This window comes from Pogona vitticeps, chromosome 6 (genome assembly GCF_051106095.1).
Source record: "Pogona vitticeps strain Pit_001003342236 chromosome 6, PviZW2.1, whole genome shotgun sequence".
In the NCBI taxonomy this organism is placed as follows: domain Eukaryota; kingdom Metazoa; phylum Chordata; class Lepidosauria; order Squamata; family Agamidae; genus Pogona; species Pogona vitticeps.
In genome coordinates, this window is record NC_135788.1 from 99,500,672 (window position 1) to 99,517,046 (window position 16,375).

The 16,375-nt window shown below is 44.3% G+C and overlaps 1 protein-coding gene across 2 annotated transcripts in view; it reads right to left on the bottom strand.

Annotated features, from left to right (window-relative positions):
• Positions 1 to 708: 708 nt before the first annotated feature.
• The window catches only part of MPP2 (MAGUK p55 scaffold protein 2), a 67,845-nt gene continuing 52,178 nt past the window's right edge, over positions 709 to 16,375 (bottom strand). For both annotated transcript variants that reach the window (XM_020794073.3, XM_020794071.3), the window contains exons 7-13: positions 11,247 to 11,378; positions 10,979 to 11,084; positions 9,310 to 9,378; positions 6,704 to 6,865; positions 4,558 to 4,760; positions 4,171 to 4,299; positions 709 to 2,534 (exon numbers count right to left, since the gene is read on the bottom strand). In XM_020794073.3, the coding sequence (XP_020649732.1) occupies positions 2,358 to 2,534; positions 4,171 to 4,299; positions 4,558 to 4,760; positions 6,704 to 6,865; positions 9,310 to 9,378; positions 10,979 to 11,084; positions 11,247 to 11,378 (978 nt within the window). In that variant the 3' untranslated portion in view covers positions 709 to 2,357. The remainder of the gene's footprint in view (positions 2,535 to 4,170; positions 4,300 to 4,557; positions 4,761 to 6,703; positions 6,866 to 9,309; positions 9,379 to 10,978; positions 11,085 to 11,246; positions 11,379 to 16,375) is intronic.

Sequence of the window (16,375 nt, forward strand, 5' to 3'; positions counted from 1 at the left end):
TAACCAAAATAAAATTAAAAACACTTGCAGGCTGGCAGAGAAACAACTGAAAATTCTGCCAGCCTGCTGATTTCTATTTCAGCCAGAGCCTGAACAAATTACCTGTAAGAGCTACAATCTCAGAATCCCCCAGACAGAAAGGCTGTGGGGGATTCTGGAAGTTGTAGTCCAAAAACTAATATTGAAAACGGTATAGGTACAGAGCAGGGACAGAATGTTCCATGTGTCTCCATGCTTCCTCCAGCCTCCTCGCTTATCAATATGGAATCCTGTGTACTCGCCTGCATGCAATTCAAACTCGCCATGAAATACAAGGTCACGTTGATGCACCGCCATCCCCCCTCCCCATATTTAATGCAATACTAAGTGCATTTTAACATCACTTGAAAATATTGAAGCCCTCTAGTTAGCTTGGGTTCCAGCAGGTGGAGTTATTGCTATACAAACATCTGCTGAAATAAGTACTGATGGTTGTAAGAAACAGGAGCGGCTGGAATAGTGGAGAATAGCTGAGGTGAGTTAGGAGTCCGTGATGCAGCTGATGCTCTCTTCTGCTTGATACGGGAAACAATTCAGCGTCTACCTACTTGCCCCATTCTACTCACAAAAAGTAACAAAAAACTAGTTCCAGTATCTTTCTGGCAAGTGGGGAATCTAATCTGACTGAAGCGAGAGATGGGGGAGTGTGTGAATATTGTGTGGACAAGCTTTCTGTCTTTGTGTAGCAGTGAAAAAATGAGTCCAAAGGTTCGACCCTCGCTCTGCACTGGCTTGTATTGCCATTAATCAGCTGCCATAGTGTGTGAGGTAGAAAGTATTGGTCCTGGCAGAAGGAGGGAGAACCTTGGAGCCCAGAAGCACTGCAGGTAGCCTTGTGGTAACAGCCAACATGGAGAGGAACCTGAAGTTTGGATTCTCTGGTAGCCCAATGGAATCCCTCCAAAGGTTCAATAGGCAACCATTACGTAGACGGTAATCTCTATTGCTCTCCTTGCCAGCCGTGTGGCTTTCCTGTCCTCTACTGGGAGGCTAATGGGATGGAGAACAACCTCTCAGCTGAACACAGGTGGGTTTTTTTTTAAAAAAAGACATTGCCTTTGAACTGCTGGATAGCTCAGTGGTTTAGGCCACTGGCTGCAGAGCCTGAGGTTGGGAGTTCAATTCCCCATTGGGCTTGATGATCTATATGGTCCCTTCCAGAGCTGCAGTTCTGGCATTATTATTGTTGTTGTTGTTGTTATTACTAGGCTAGATGATCCATTTGTCTCACCTGCTGTGTCTAGAAGCAGCTCTCCAAGAGCCCCAAGAAGGGAGAGGTCTTTGGAGAGGCCGAGGAAGATCCAGGTGGAATATATCTGTTTTTGGAGATCCTTCACCAAAAGTGGCCAAAAATAAAAAGAAGAAAGCAGTAATTTGCAATGGGGGATTCCATCTTCACAAACATTCTCCTAGGATATAAATATTACAATAACAATACTTAAAATTTAGCTTCGTTTTACAGACAGTGAAACTGAGGCTAAGGAACTCACTTGCTATGTATGTGAATGTGTGCATGTGTCATTACCACAGGATGAATCCAAGGCTTTAGGTTCCAGACCAATGCTTCCCCGGCAAGGCCACCCTGTCACATTTTCCCTCCTCACTAACGTTTTCCAGACGTGCCTACAGTTCTCCTTTAATATCCCAGAATGTCTTGCAATGGCATTGCACAGAACTGGTCTTGAGGGAGGCGAGGAATGTCTGCCCCCCCCTCTCACTCTTCCTCCAATTTTCTCCATGGAAAAGAAACCTAGGCTGGCGATTCTTTTGGCAATATTAAGATTGTGGTCCATCTCTGAAGCAGTGTGGGGTGTTTTTTGGCAGTGGGCTAGCTGTGATTGGAAGAGAAGCTGTCTTCCTGCCTGTCTGACATCAGGCGAGTCAGTAACTGAGACGACCAGGAGTATACGTAGCAAGGCATTGTGGGTACTTGGTTGCCCTGCTTAATCCAGCCCCACTAATCCTGTGTCCACCATACTGAGTTCTTCATTAAAGGGCTTCTCGTTGTCAGTAAAGGAATGGGGTGGGAAAACAGGGCACCATCCACTCATCTGTGGCAGTAGAAAAAGAGTTCTTTGTTGGTTGGAGGCTTCCTAGAGTGGAATGAGGAAGCACCTTCCCTTCAGAATTGAATAAAGCCATCTTAATTTCACCTGCATTGCTTGGGCAAGCCAGGTAGGTTTTAACAGTAGAAGGGGCAGAGCGCAAGCAGCAGACACTTTTGGGAAGGAGCAGGCAAGCAATCTGGATTCCTTGGCCAAGTGGGGAAGGTGGGAAAGCCAAGGCTCTGTGGCTCTGAGGGAAAAGGGCTCGCTCCTTTAGTAAACCCAGCTGACGGGGACCCACTGAGGCTCACTCTGCAGCTTCTCCAGAGCCTCCTGCAGCTGCTGGAATGTCCGTTCCATGTTGTCATTGACCAAGCAGAGATCGAAGTAATGCCCGTAGCCCCGATGGATACGGCAGCTCTCATCGACTGTCCGCTTCAAGTCAGCATCCTAGTTATGACATGGGGGAGGGGGGAAGAGCAAGTTGTAAGTCACAAACTGCAGCCACAGTTGAACCTGAGACTCGACTACTACAAACCTCTGGAAGCTTCAAGGGACGTTAGAGAATGAGTAAGATCAATCACTCATGGCTCCACCCCCAAACCTTCCATTGAAATCTCAGCCATCACGCCCAGGTCTCCACTGAGAGTTCAGCCCCCAGCTTCTCATTGCTATCCTTGTCTCCATGATGCTGAGGTTTCTGAACCTCTGTCCAGTTGATCCCACACTGTTCTATTCCATCTTTCATAATCATCAGCTGTGTGAGTGACTTTATATAAGACTGAGACAAGCGGAGAATAGGTTGGTTAAATGGGTCAATTGGAAGGGACTGGAATGAGCACTGGAAGGACAGATCCTGAAGCTGAGGCTCCAATACTTTGGCCATCTCATGAGAACAGAAGACTCCCTGGAAAAGCCCCTGATGTTGGGAAAGTGTGAAGGCAAGAGGGGAAGGGGATGACAGAGGATGAGATGGTTGGACAGTGTCATCAAAGCTACCAACATGAATTTGACCAAACTCCGGGAGGCAGTGGAAGACAGGAGGGCCTGGCGTGCTCTGGTCCATGTAGTCACAAAGAGTCGGACACGACTTAACAACTAAACAACAAGGAATGAGCTAAATAAGGTCACTTGAAGTCTATAGAGGTCTGATATGACTTTTGGCATGGTCTTCACAACCATATGTTATACACACCTCAAGTGACCTTGTTTGGCCTCCCTCCTTTAAAAGGAAGCAAGAAAAGAAATTCCAGGAGGTAAGGTAAAGGTTCCCCTTGACACTTAGTCCAGTTGTGTCCGACTCTAGGGCGTGGTGCTCATCCCCGTTTCCAAGCCGTAAAGCCAGCATTTTGTCCAAAGACAGTTTCAGTGGTCACATAGCCAGTGCGACTAGACACGGAATGCCGCTACCTTCCCACCGTGGTGGTACCTATTTATTAACTCGCAGTTTTACATTCTTTTGAACGGTAGGTTGGCAGGAGCTGGGACAAGTGACAGGAGCTCACTCCGTCACGTGGATTCAATCTTACGACTGCTGGTCTTCCAACCTTGTAGCACAGAGGTTTCTGCGGCTTAACCCACAGTGCCACCATGTCCCTCTCCAGGAGGTAGCTTCCATTTAAAAAAAAATCTAAAGGGCAAAATGCATCAGCGCTGCCATAATAGGCTTTAAAAACAAACCCTTGCTTTCTTTCTCTGCCCCTACACAGAACAGCAGAGGAAGTTTTAATTTCCCAATCTCGCCTGCACTTAAGAACAAGTAGATAGAGAGAGAGCCAGAAAGGTGGAGGTTGAAATGTTCTGAGATGGAATGGTTTGCACTGGCACATATGTTGTGTAGTTGCAGGGAAAAGGACAAACCAGCCCATCCCCAGAGCAGACCAAACAGCAGGACAAATGCCCATGTAGTCATATTCTTAATCAATGTGAGCAAAGACTTTACCAAATATTCTTTGCCTCCTTTCTGGGAAGTGCAAGGTGTTTGAATATTTCTTTCTCTCACAAATGTGAGAATCTTCGGCCTGACCAGGCTTACTTCCTCCTCGCCTTCTTTTTCAGGATTCTGTTGCCAAAACAGAGAACTTACTGTGAGCTGCTTGGTGGCCACCCCACTCTCCAGAGCTGCTTTGTTCATGGCTCGTAGAGTCTCAAAATCTGGTGCTTCGATGAAAACAACATAGGGGACGAACTCAGCTGTCCTCAAAACCTTCACAGCCTGCTCGAGGAAAAGACAGAGAGAGACCCCCCGCTGCCATCACTACCATGAGATGCACAACTATGCATTCAAAAAATGTATCCATTTTTAAAAGGCAGAAAGAAAGGACTCCATAAATCTTTATCCTACAGCAGAATGCTCTTGAAGATCTAGCACAACAACCATGTACTGTATCCTGATTCTGATATAATCAACCAAAGGAAACTCTTTTGAGAACCACCATCCAATGCAAACTTTGGAGAAGGTAGGAAACACTACCTGTGGGTTGACATCCAGAATGCACATCTTGCCCGACTCAACTACTTCATGGATAGAGTCGATCTTGGTTCCATACAGGTTCCCCTCATACTCGCCATGCTCTAAGTAACGGCCTGCTTTGATGTCGCCCTCCATCTCACTCCTAGTTACGAAACTGTAGCTCTGCCCAGACCTCTCCTGCTCCTTGGGCCTCCGGGACGTGTCTGCAATTAGACTGAAATGAGATCCAGACTCCAAAATCCACAGGTGGGCAATACTTTTATTAGGATCAAGTGTAAATGCACTAAATATGCAAGCTTTTGAGCTCTATAGAATAACCGTGTCTCACATATGGCTACCCTTTTCAGGATTTTGGAAGTAAAGAATACACAGAAGTGGTTTACCAATCTCTTATTCTGGGGGTGCCCTGGAACTGCACAACTTGCCCAAGGCCACCCAGGCTGGCTCTACACACAGGAGGCATGTGTGGCATCAAACTCCCAACCTCCAGCTCCACAGACAGATACCTAAAGCGCTGAGCTATCAAGTAAAATATTAGGGAGGGGAAAGGGGAGAAAAGGCATCCAAATGCACAGCCAAGTATTTGAAATGCAATCAAATCACTGGTTGGAAGATGGGGCTTTTCAAGTCATGTATCACATGATGTCTGGGAAGGAGACAAGATGCAGATCCCTCTTCTGCAAACAAAGATAATAAAAAGAGGCATCTGTATTGTTGTTTAGTCACTCAGTTGTGTCTGACTCTTTTGACCCCATGGACCAGAGCATGCCAGGCCCTCCTGTCTTCCACTGCCTCCCAGAGTTGGGTCAGATTCATGTTGGTAGCTTTGATGACACTGTCCAACCATCTCATCCTCTGTCGTCCCCTTCTCCTCTTGCCTTCACACTTTCCCAACATCAGGGTCTTTTCTAGGGAGTCTTCTCTTCTCATGAGATGACCAAAGTATTGGAGCCTCAGCTTCAGGATCTGTCCTTCCAGTGAGCACTAAGGGTTGATTTCCTTTAGAATGGATAGATTTGTTCTCCTTGCAGTCCAGGGGACTCTCAAGAGCCTCCTCCAGCACCACAATTCAAAAGCATCAATTCTTCAGTGGTCAGCTTTCTTTATGGTCCAGCTCTCACTTCCATACATCACTACAGGAAAAACCATAGCTTTGTCCCTTGTGAAAACCAGGTCCTTTGTAAACTTTAGCAAAGTTTTTGTAGGGTTTCTACTAAAGCTCACATCAGTAAATGCAGAGGCATATTGTTATTGTCTTTGTTTGCAGAGAAGGACAAGCTGTATCTTGTCTCCTTCCCAAATGGCTTTCCCACAGGTCATGCAATAACCTGGATGATTCTCTGGTGCACAAGGTCCCATTTTCTAACCTGGAATTTAGGTTAGATAACACTTCACCATAGCATCAGGTCGATGATCAAATCACAGCCTTTCAGAAATCAAGATGGTCACTATCTCCCCCTGCTGATGATGTGAAGTCAGAACATGTTTATGGTCGTCAGCTACAGTTTCTGATAAGTTAAAATCACTGATGTTTGCTCGCTGTCTCCCAGCATTTTGGAAGTTGTTTCTGAATCTTTTAGATTCCATACTGTAGTTACAAAATCAATTAACTTTTCTATCCAAAAAGATAGATCTCCTTCCAAAGAAACAGACCATGAAAAGTAGCCCTGAATGCACTCACCCTGACACAGTGCAGTGAACAGGGATAAAAAGAAAGAAATAGATTGGATTTTCAACAGAAATATCCATTTTGTGGTCACCAGGACTGGCAACAGTATGGATCTCTGGGAATCTGTACAATTCTAAGGCTTGTAAAGCATTTCTGGTGGAGCAGGGAGGGAATGCACACAAAACCATGAATACAATGTCCAAAATGTGCACAAATCAAAATGATTACGTTTGAAAAATTCACCTATGAACCCCCAAACACCTGTGAATTCCCATGCAAGAATTAAAAAAAGAAGTAGTCTTGCAATTCAGAATTGAATAGCAATAGAACAAGAGCACAGATAAGCTACTGAAAAAATCAACAAGAACGAAACCGACCCATGTCCATGTTCCTAGCCGGGAAATAACAGGAGTAAAATTATCCCATTCGTATAAACCCACTGGGAACAAATCAAAAGGTCAAGATGCCTTAACTCACATGGGATGGTAGTTCCATACTGCGACTGGTCAGACATGATAAGCTTATTCTTCAGACTGCGACGGCCCACTCCCTGGGCACCGATGAGCACCAAAGTTTTCCTGCGGAACGGAGGCATGCGGGCCACCTCTTCGTAGATCAGTAGTTCATGACGGTCAAACTCTGTGCAGCATGGGAAAGAAGTCACCATTAGTTTGATTGCAGAGGGGCTGTGGGTCATCTTAACCTCCATCATTTGACAGCAATGATCTGCCTACACAAATCTAGCTTTCACAGAACATTCCATATCTCTCCTAAGACCAAAATGGCATGTTGGACCCAAATCAAACTTGAGTAAAATTTCAAAATTTGATTCCCCATCCACACTTCTTTTGAAATCTGACTTTGAGAACTGCTGGTTTAGCTCGGTGGTTCAGGTCAGTGGTTCTTAACCTTTGTTACTCAGATGTTTTTTGGACTGCAACTCCCAGAAGCCTTCACCATCAGCTCTGCTGGCTGAGGTTTCTGGGAGTTGCAGTTCAAAAACACCTGAGTAACAAAGGTTAAGAACCACTGGTTTGGGTACCTGGCTGAGAAGCCAGAAGTAGTGAGTTCAATTCCACACTGCGCCTCCTTGACAGAGGCTGGATTCAGTGATCCATAGGGTCCCTTCCAGTTCTGCAGTTCTAAGATTATAAAAAGAACTGCTGGATTGCTTAATGATTTAGGTATCTGACTGTGAAGCCAGAGGCTAGGAGTTCAATTCCTCACTGTGCTATTTTGATATGGGCTGGACATGATAATCCTCTGAGTCCCTTTCAGCTCTGGAGTTCAAGATGATGATGATGAGACATGCTTTTAAAAAGTGACCGCTTAAAACCATTTTGCCAAACTGTGTTCTAATTAACCCTTTAAATCGATTCCCAAAACAATAAACAATTGACCATCAATAAGCAATGAAATAGTTGACGTTTTTAAATCTCAAAAATAGCTTGAGATGACTGCGAACATATGCAAGCAAATGTGCGTCCCCCCCCCCAAAGAACAACACTAAGTCTTTTTCAGGTTTAATTAATATTCTAGGTCTTTGTTTTCAAAATGAGTGTCTTTAGAAGCATGTTGATGTTCAAATGTAGCTGTTCCTTGATGTTAAGTAGAGATTTGTGTGTAAACCACAGGTGGACATACTCCAGACCTTTGAAGGCTTGTATATATCCATCCCTTTGTCTGGAGTTAATCACACCCACTTCCCACTGACCCCAAACATATATTTCTTTTTAAAAGCTTTGTTGCAAAGTGTCATTCTTAGCCTTAAAAATCATTAAGAAAAAAATAGTACATAAACACTACTAAGTGACTGGGGACACCATTACCAATTATGATGTTATTTGAAATGGACTGCCATGATGCCCTTATTACCTTCCAAATTAATGGACACCAGGCAACACTGTTACATAAAATATGCTGCTTTCAAACACTGCTCTGAACTTGCTAAAACTTATCCATGCTAAACTGCTTGGCAGTGAATAGAAACCTATTAATTACCTGTTGCAGGAACACAGTTGCATTTTCTTGAAATTTATTTATTTATTTTATTTATTTATTTATTTATTTATTTATTTATTGTATTTATACCCCGCCTATCTAGTCATTTCGACCACTCTAGGCGGCTTACAACATAAAGGATAACAAGTTCAATGAATACGGATTAAGTTCGTAAGTCGAGGTACCACTGTATACAAAATTCCTTGATTTACTAGCTGATATTTGAAGACAAGCCACAGATTTGAGAACCGGATTGGCTCAGATGATTAAATAAAACAGAAACAACATAAGGTTCCCGCATCTGTATACGGTCCCTCTACTCTTCTGTTGCTCCTTTCTCTGCATGGGTGGGGAATCTCCTTTAAACCAGGACTGTCAATTAACCATGGTTAATTTTAACATCCTGTGTTTGACAGTTTTCTAACAAGCTACAATATGGTTTGCGTTGGTTTTCAAATCACAGACTGTTTGGAAGTCATTAAACACATGTCCCAGCTGAAATATGGGAAACTGGTTAGCTGCAGCTTCCTGGTTTGTCATGTCAATTCACATTAAAGGGATGGACAAAGTAGATGTGAGCCAGGATTTGATCATTAGGATATAAAAGAAGGAGAAGCCTTTTCTGTGGTTTTTTGTACATCAGCTCTGGAAGGCTCACCTGAAAGAAGCTGTCTTTACAGATGCAAATGAAATTCTATCATGATGGGCTTAAATAAAACTAAAACTATGAGGGCTTGTAAGTCTATTTCATAACAAGAGCCCCCAAACTCTTTTCCAGCATGCATTTTTGAAAAATCCAACCTAGAGAGCCATTCCCTGCTTCTCTGCTGTCCATCTCCACTGCGCTTTTAGCCATCCTTTGCTGCTGCCTTCTGCCATCTATCTAAATATGCTCCTCTTTCTCTCTTTTTACATTGAGGATAAAAGCAGGATCAAAGGGTGGAGGGGAGGTCACTGCATCATGTATCAAAAGCACGTTGGGATGGTGTAGATTACTGTGAATACAGTTCTGCTAAGGTTCTCCTGTAGCTACATTTGCAGCTGGATAATGTAAGATAAAGTACAGCAGAGAAACGTCTTGCCTGCATTCTTGGTAGTCAGATACATCATCCTTTTCTTCTTCTTTCCACTGAGGCTTCCACACAGGGCACCTGTCAGGTAGAGAAAAGAGACACTGAGTCGCAGTGGAGAGAGGAAAGCTTGTTATTGTGTAAATAATGCCGTAGTGTAAATAATATGAACTCCACAAAATGATGATGGCTTCTGCTTCTTTGCCCAGACTGTTTAGGATTAGAAGCACAGGAGGGATTTTGTCTGTTTCTTTGTTATATGTCGATCAGCCAGTCTTCCTGTGCTTGGGCTCTGTCTCTATGTGTTTTATGGATATAATGATAGGCATCCTTCAGTCTCGAGAGACTATGGTAATGTGCTCTGTATGGAGAACTTGGAACAGCGTCTAGTGTGGCTGAGAAGGCCAATTCGAGAGTGACAGTCCCTTCCACACTGAAGACAAATCCAATCTGTCCCCTGTCCGGCTCCCTGCTTTTGCTGCTTTTGTGACTTCCTCTTTACCTCGGCCTGCTGGGCAAGGGTCTCTTCGAATTGGGAGAGGCCGTGATGCAGTGCCTGCCTCCAGGCTGAACGCTCAGATGTCAGGTTTTCCCATCTGTTGAGGTCTATTCCTAAGGCCTTCAGATCTCGCTTGCAGATGTCCTTGTATCGCAGTTGTGGTCTCCCTCTGGGGCGCTTTCCCTGCACTAATTCTCCATACAGGAGATCCTTTGGAATCCGACCATCAGCCATTCTCACGACATGCCCGAGCCAACGTAGACGTCGCTGCTTCAGTAATGTATTCATGCTGAAAATTCCAGCTCGTTCTAGGACTACACTGTTTGGAACTTTGTCCTGCCAGGTGATACCAAAAATCCGTCAGAGGCAACACATATGGAAGGTGTTCAGCTTCCTCTCCTGCCGTGCACGAAGGGTCCAGGACTCACTGCAGTACAGGAGTGTGCTTAGGACACATGCTCTATAGACCTGGAACTTTGTATGTGTAATAAATACTTTCAATTTATATTGTCCTTGACAAAAAAAAAAGGATGTCTTGGTCCATTGAGAAACCCCTGTTAAGAAAACTATGAGCCATTTTGAAAGTTTTTACTTCTGAGAATGAGTGAAATGCCCAGTTTGTTTGTTCCGTTCGTTCATTCCGTTAGTTCGTTCATTCCATTCAATCGTTCATTCCATTCATTCGTTTGTTTATTCCTTCCTTCCTTGTCAGCACCAGCAGTAAAAAAAAGAGGGGGGGTTGCATGTATGTGTGGAAAAACCCTTGTATTTTGCACAAAACCTTGTATTCTGCATGACAGACAAGATATTTTGTGCAAAATAACATAGACTGTACCCCACTTTCTCAAAGGCTATTCCAGTTTTACCAGCTAGAAGTGTCTTCGTTAGCCAGGGCTGCTTAAGACATTAAGTGCAAAGGACAAGGTGGCCATGTGCTCACCCACTCGCCCTGCCTGATTCAATGTACAAAAAGCCAAACAGATTAGCAAGGGAATGTTAGCTCAATCCTGGTGACAAGACAGCATCCTCCACTACACCTGAGGACAGCAAGGAAGGTTAGGCAGCATGGGGTACACCCAACAGCCATACTGACTAGCCCTGTGCATTTTGCACCTCTCAGCATCTGCCAGCCAGCAGCTGTTGCCTCTTTCTGCCTAACAGTAGGATCCTCTTTCACTTTACCTGAGGATGGAGTGACTTCAAGGTCACGCTTCACAAATGCCTTGCGCTTCTCTTCCAGCAGCTGGCTTGGGATCAGGCCCGCACTACCACCCTCCACATGGCACGCCTGCAATGAGAAAGGATCATTGAAACACATGGGGCAGGGCAAGACTGGGATCGTGAAGAGGGTATCTCCTCTCACATACACACAAACTCCTCTTAATTTCATCCATCTGCAATCTCCCACTGAGCTTGATGCTACCCACAATCAGTGGACCCGAGTCCATACCTGCCACCAGTTGGGATCATCCTGGTTGACAATCTGGAGAAGGTCTCCGGCTGCAAACTTAAGGCCAGCTTCTTTACATGGGATGAGGTTGTCAGTAGCAGGGTCGTAGTCAAAGTGGGCCTTCACAAAAACCTACAGGAGGGGAGGGAAGAATGTGTGAAGTGTGTTGGGAAGGTTTGGAGAGGGGAAGAAGAATCAGAAGGCTGGTGCAAGAGACCATGGGACTGGCCAACACTGGATCCCTAGGAACTTGAATGCCACTGTGGATGAATGTGTACTAAAAACAAGGAATTGAGAACATGGAACTTGATGGAGAAGTATTTCTTGATGGAGTTACAGAGGTCTGGGAATTTCACATTTTCTGGGTTTTAAACTATTACACCAAAAAAGTATCATGTTACTTATTAGTTGGTTGTGGAAGGAGGATGAATAGTTACATTTCATTTATAGCTAGTAAATGCTAATAGTTGATTCATCTCAGTATTTCTTTTTTTAAAAAAAAATACACGTGGTCAAAAAATGAATACACACCAGCCAATGTTTTTCAGCTGTAACTAGAAGCAAATGGGTGGCAACACTGGCTTGGCTGAGCAGCCCCCGTGCAGCTAGGAGGGTATGTTGACTTCAGCCCTAGCCAACACAACAGCCAAAATCCTGTTTGAGTAACCATACAGTCAAATCTGATTATGTCATCAGGTAAAGTTATATGGACAGGATTTGGGGCAATGATAAGGAAGGCCAAAGGTTGCAGACCAAGTACATATGGAGATATACACTTTGCCCAAAGCTAATTTAAAGCGTGGAAACAGGGGAGAGGTTATGCACAGACATACACATAATGCGTCTGTATATTTTTCAGCCAGGTTTTAGCAAAGCCCTCAGAGTATAAGGCATCAGGGCATGGTGGTGCTGTGGGTTAAACCACAGAAGCTTCTGTGTTGCAAGATCGGAAGACCAAGCAGTCGTAAGATCGAATCCACGTGATGGAGTGAGCTTCCGTCACTTCTCCCAGCTCCTGCCAACCTAGCAGTTTGAAAGCATGTAAATGTGAGTAGATAAATAGGTACCACCACAGTGGGAAGGTAACAGCATTCTGTCGCACTGGCCATGTGGCCACAGAAACTGTCTTTGGACAAAATGCTGGCTCTACAGCTTAGAAACGGGGATGAGCACTGCGCCCTAGATCTGGACACGACTGGACTAAATGTCAAGGTGAACCTTTACCTTTACCTAGAGTATAAGGCACTTGAAACAAAGGGCTGTCCTCTGACAAGCCCAAAACAGAGGACTCTTCTCTGTAAAGCAGTCCAAATGGCCACCCTATGGAGGTAACTGTTACTATAAGCCAGTACTTTAAAGACATAATGCAAGTTCTGCTATTTAAAAAAAACATTTAAAACTACATTTCCTTGCAAGAATAAGGCATGGCATCATTTTCATTAGCGATAAACGAGTGGTTACCATGGGAACATATTATTCTTATCAACACCACCTTCATTGTGAATTGAAAAGGAACCATCCAGTAGTCGAGGGCAAAGCCAGAAAGCTGTCAGAAAATCTCAGCAGCGAAAACATGGTTGGCACAGTCTTCATTTTACCAGTTGCCCCTCCCTGAAACAATGAATCCTGGTAGTGGAAGGCTCCAAGTGTGTGTGCCAGGAAGGAATTCCCTCTCCCCCGCCCCTTGTTTTTAATCACAGACTCTATTTATTTGCATCCGCAGGAGCCACAAACCACTGACGTCTCCTGGGAAACTGAAGCCTGTTGGTAGGAGCCATTTTGCTGGCTCGCATTCCCACCTGTCCCCATTGTGGGCTGAGGAGAAACACAGACTGATGTTTGCTGATGAACTCACACAGGCTGGGCACCTGTTCAGCAGTAAAGAAGAAAATCCTGATGGGAGTACCGTATTTTCTCCATACCCATTCCCCTGCAACCTGGAGTTACTTTCTATAAGGAATGGTGTTGGGGTTCAAATGCACCAGCACACAGAGATGAGAAATGTTCCTTTTAGGCCCTACAGTTGTTTGTGGGAATTCTGGAAGCTGTGGTCCAAAAGAGGGATATTTCTGAGCAATTCCTGCAATTTACACATGCTGTGATCTGGAAAGTGAGTGGGGATCAGCACTGATTCTTAGGGAAAGGAAGCTAGCACAGAAATGACCCAAGACACTTTGATGCATGAGACATAGCAACACATGTCCGCTCCCCATCCCACTCCACTCAAGCTATGCAAAAACGATTATTATGGAACCCAAGGGAGAAAAATCCCACAAATGCATGGCCAGGAAAGATGCTTTTAATAATAAATTATATACCACGAAGAGTTTGCTGTCCTTCCCAAAAGACCTGAGCAAGCCATCTCACCCTGATTTATGATAGAAGGTTTGTGCAGATGCTAAAGGCAGGGTCCCTCTTAGGACTCAAGTTAGAACGATCATCATTATAAAAGCTGAAACTGCAAGGGAGGCATGTGATAGGAGATTAACTTGAGGGCCATGGGAGGCATTACTAAATACATTTTTACAAATGTAAAAGCTTTGTTTCACTCAGAGTCAAACTATATCCCATGTTGTAAACACATGTAACTAGAGCCAGATGAAAAAGTGGCTCCCACTTTAAAAGCCCGTTTGGAAGGCTGGGGTCATTGTTGAGATCTGAGAAGCATCTCTGAGTGATGGTCGCGCGTCACCTCTTCCCTGCCTCTTTGCCTGTTTTTGACAGTACCCTCCAGCAGGACTGAAGTGAGAATGATATGCTTTGATGAGAGGGAAGCCACACAGAAAATTACTGAAAAGTTAACTTAGGGCAAAGAAAAAGTTAAGCATATACATAAAATACATTTTCCCTCCTTGTTTTACTCAGTCTCATCTTCTGCCCTTCCCAAGTGCAATGGTAGTTAAATCCAAGTTGTTGTTGTTGTTGTTGTTGTTGCTGCTGCTGCTGCTGTCAGAACTGACTTATATTGACCCTAACAAGGCTTTCAGTGTAAATGAGATGATTAAGGGGTGGTTTTACCAGTTCCACTCTTCCAGTGAGTTTTAATAGCTGAATAGTATTTGAACCCTGGTTCCCAGAGTCTTACTCTGTCACTACACCACATTGGGTATCCCATAATAATTATGTGCCTTCAAGTCAATTCTGACTTACAGCGACACTTTTCAGGGTTTTCTAAGCAGAGAATACTCAGGTGTGCTTGCCATTCCCTCCTTCTGAGGATGCCTTAGGATGGTACATCTTGCCCAAGGCCCCACAGGCTGGCTCTGTTTTCAGGAGACAGCACGAGGAATTGAACTTGCAGCCTCTAAACCACTAAGCTATCGAGCCGCCTCTTACATCTATTTTTGCCCTACTTAAAGTAGACTGATTAAAATACATGAGGATTTGATTTGAAGCCACAATCAATTTCTGACCCGTCTATTTTGGTGGGTCTACTCTAGGCAAGACTAACAGCAGGGAGTCTTGTGGCACCTTGAAGATGAAGATGGTGCATTTGGTGTAAGCATCTGTGGGTCAACTTCAGATGCAAGATCCTGGAAGTTTTTTAGGTATGGTTTTGAACCATTGGCTACAGTTACCAGTAGGTTTTTTTCCTCCCAAGCAGCCTTACACAGGGAAGCAACACCCTCCCCTCCACTGCTTTCTCCCATCAGGCTGTATCTAGCCGCCATCCATTTTATATGCTTATTGGCGTGAAATAATCTGCTTTGCTTCCACAAAGGAGCAGGATTATATCCAAATGAAAACAAGCCTTCCCCATCTCCATTACCACTAACGTCACTCTCCCTTTCCCGTGCAACCCTCCCCTTTTGAATCAGCACAGGCTTTGTGGCAGGGAGCTAGCTGTTGCTAACACATTATACAATCTTGTACGCTCCCTCTTTCTTCGTCTGGAGCATTTCTATTACTTCCCAGAACAGCTCTGATTCCATCATCCAAGAGGACACTGCAGCATTCTGCACCCACCACGCACGTATGCCTCAGAATCACGTCATCCTCCGATTTAGTCAAATTCTTTCCTGCCTTTCCCATTTCATGCTGAATCAGAATACTGAAAACCGGCCCCGTGCAATCTATGTTTACAAAGTATATACACAGAAAGCAGTGGAGTGTAAGGAAGCTGTGACCCTACTACGGACATGTACAAAGGGAAGCACCCCTTGCAAGAGGCTTAGAAACAGAATCAGGAATGCTTCTCCCCAGCCAACATAGCTAATGGTGCAAGTGAGGAATGATGGGAGTTGAAGTCATAACATCTGAAGGGCTACATGCTCCCCCCCCCCGTTGTAAAGCAAGAATCAAGCATTTCACTGGGTGTCTTGATGAAATGACAATAATACATGTGCTGCCAAGCCAATTCTGACCTATGGCAACCCTTTTCAAGATGTTCCAGGTACAGAATACTCAGAAGTAGTTTAGCACTCACTTCTTCTAGGGGTGCTTCTAGGGGGGACTGGGCAGCCTGCCAAGGCCACACAGGCTGGCTCTTATCCCTGTGTGGAATCAAACTCCCAACTTCTGGCTCCACAGCCAGAGACCTAAACCACTAAGCTATCCGGTCAGCTCAGGGAAGATCTATTCTGAGTGTCCATATTTAGCATAGTGGCTAGCTAGTCCAGGATCAAAGACGGCTTTCCTTTCATCTTTGACTCTCTTGACATGAAGAGATACCTTGATAAGAAATTTGCAAGTCCTGTAAGATTCCTGTATCACAGCAAATAAATTTTTTGTTGTCCTTTCAAAGTCTCCATATCTGCTTGCTCCCAAACTAAGCCTACAATCTACCAAAATTATGTCAAAAAAATTCAGAGAGGTGCATAATCTGGTAGGCAGCGGCATTGTGGCTGGCATTTTATCCTGAAAGATGGCAACAATGTCAGTTTGTGTCGAAATTCACAAAGATCAAATTCCTCAGACATCCCTAGTTACTTACAAGTGTCCTCCTATTTTCATCTGTGAATTGATGGAGAGTGTAAACTGTAATTTCACTCAGCATGCTGTCTAACTTGCTTCATTTCCTCATGTCATGTTTATGTTAAAATTAATAAATAGCCTTACAATTGCTCATAAATGGACCCAGCATGTTGCCTGACTTAGGCTGCAATCCTACTTTGACGGATAAAACAGAT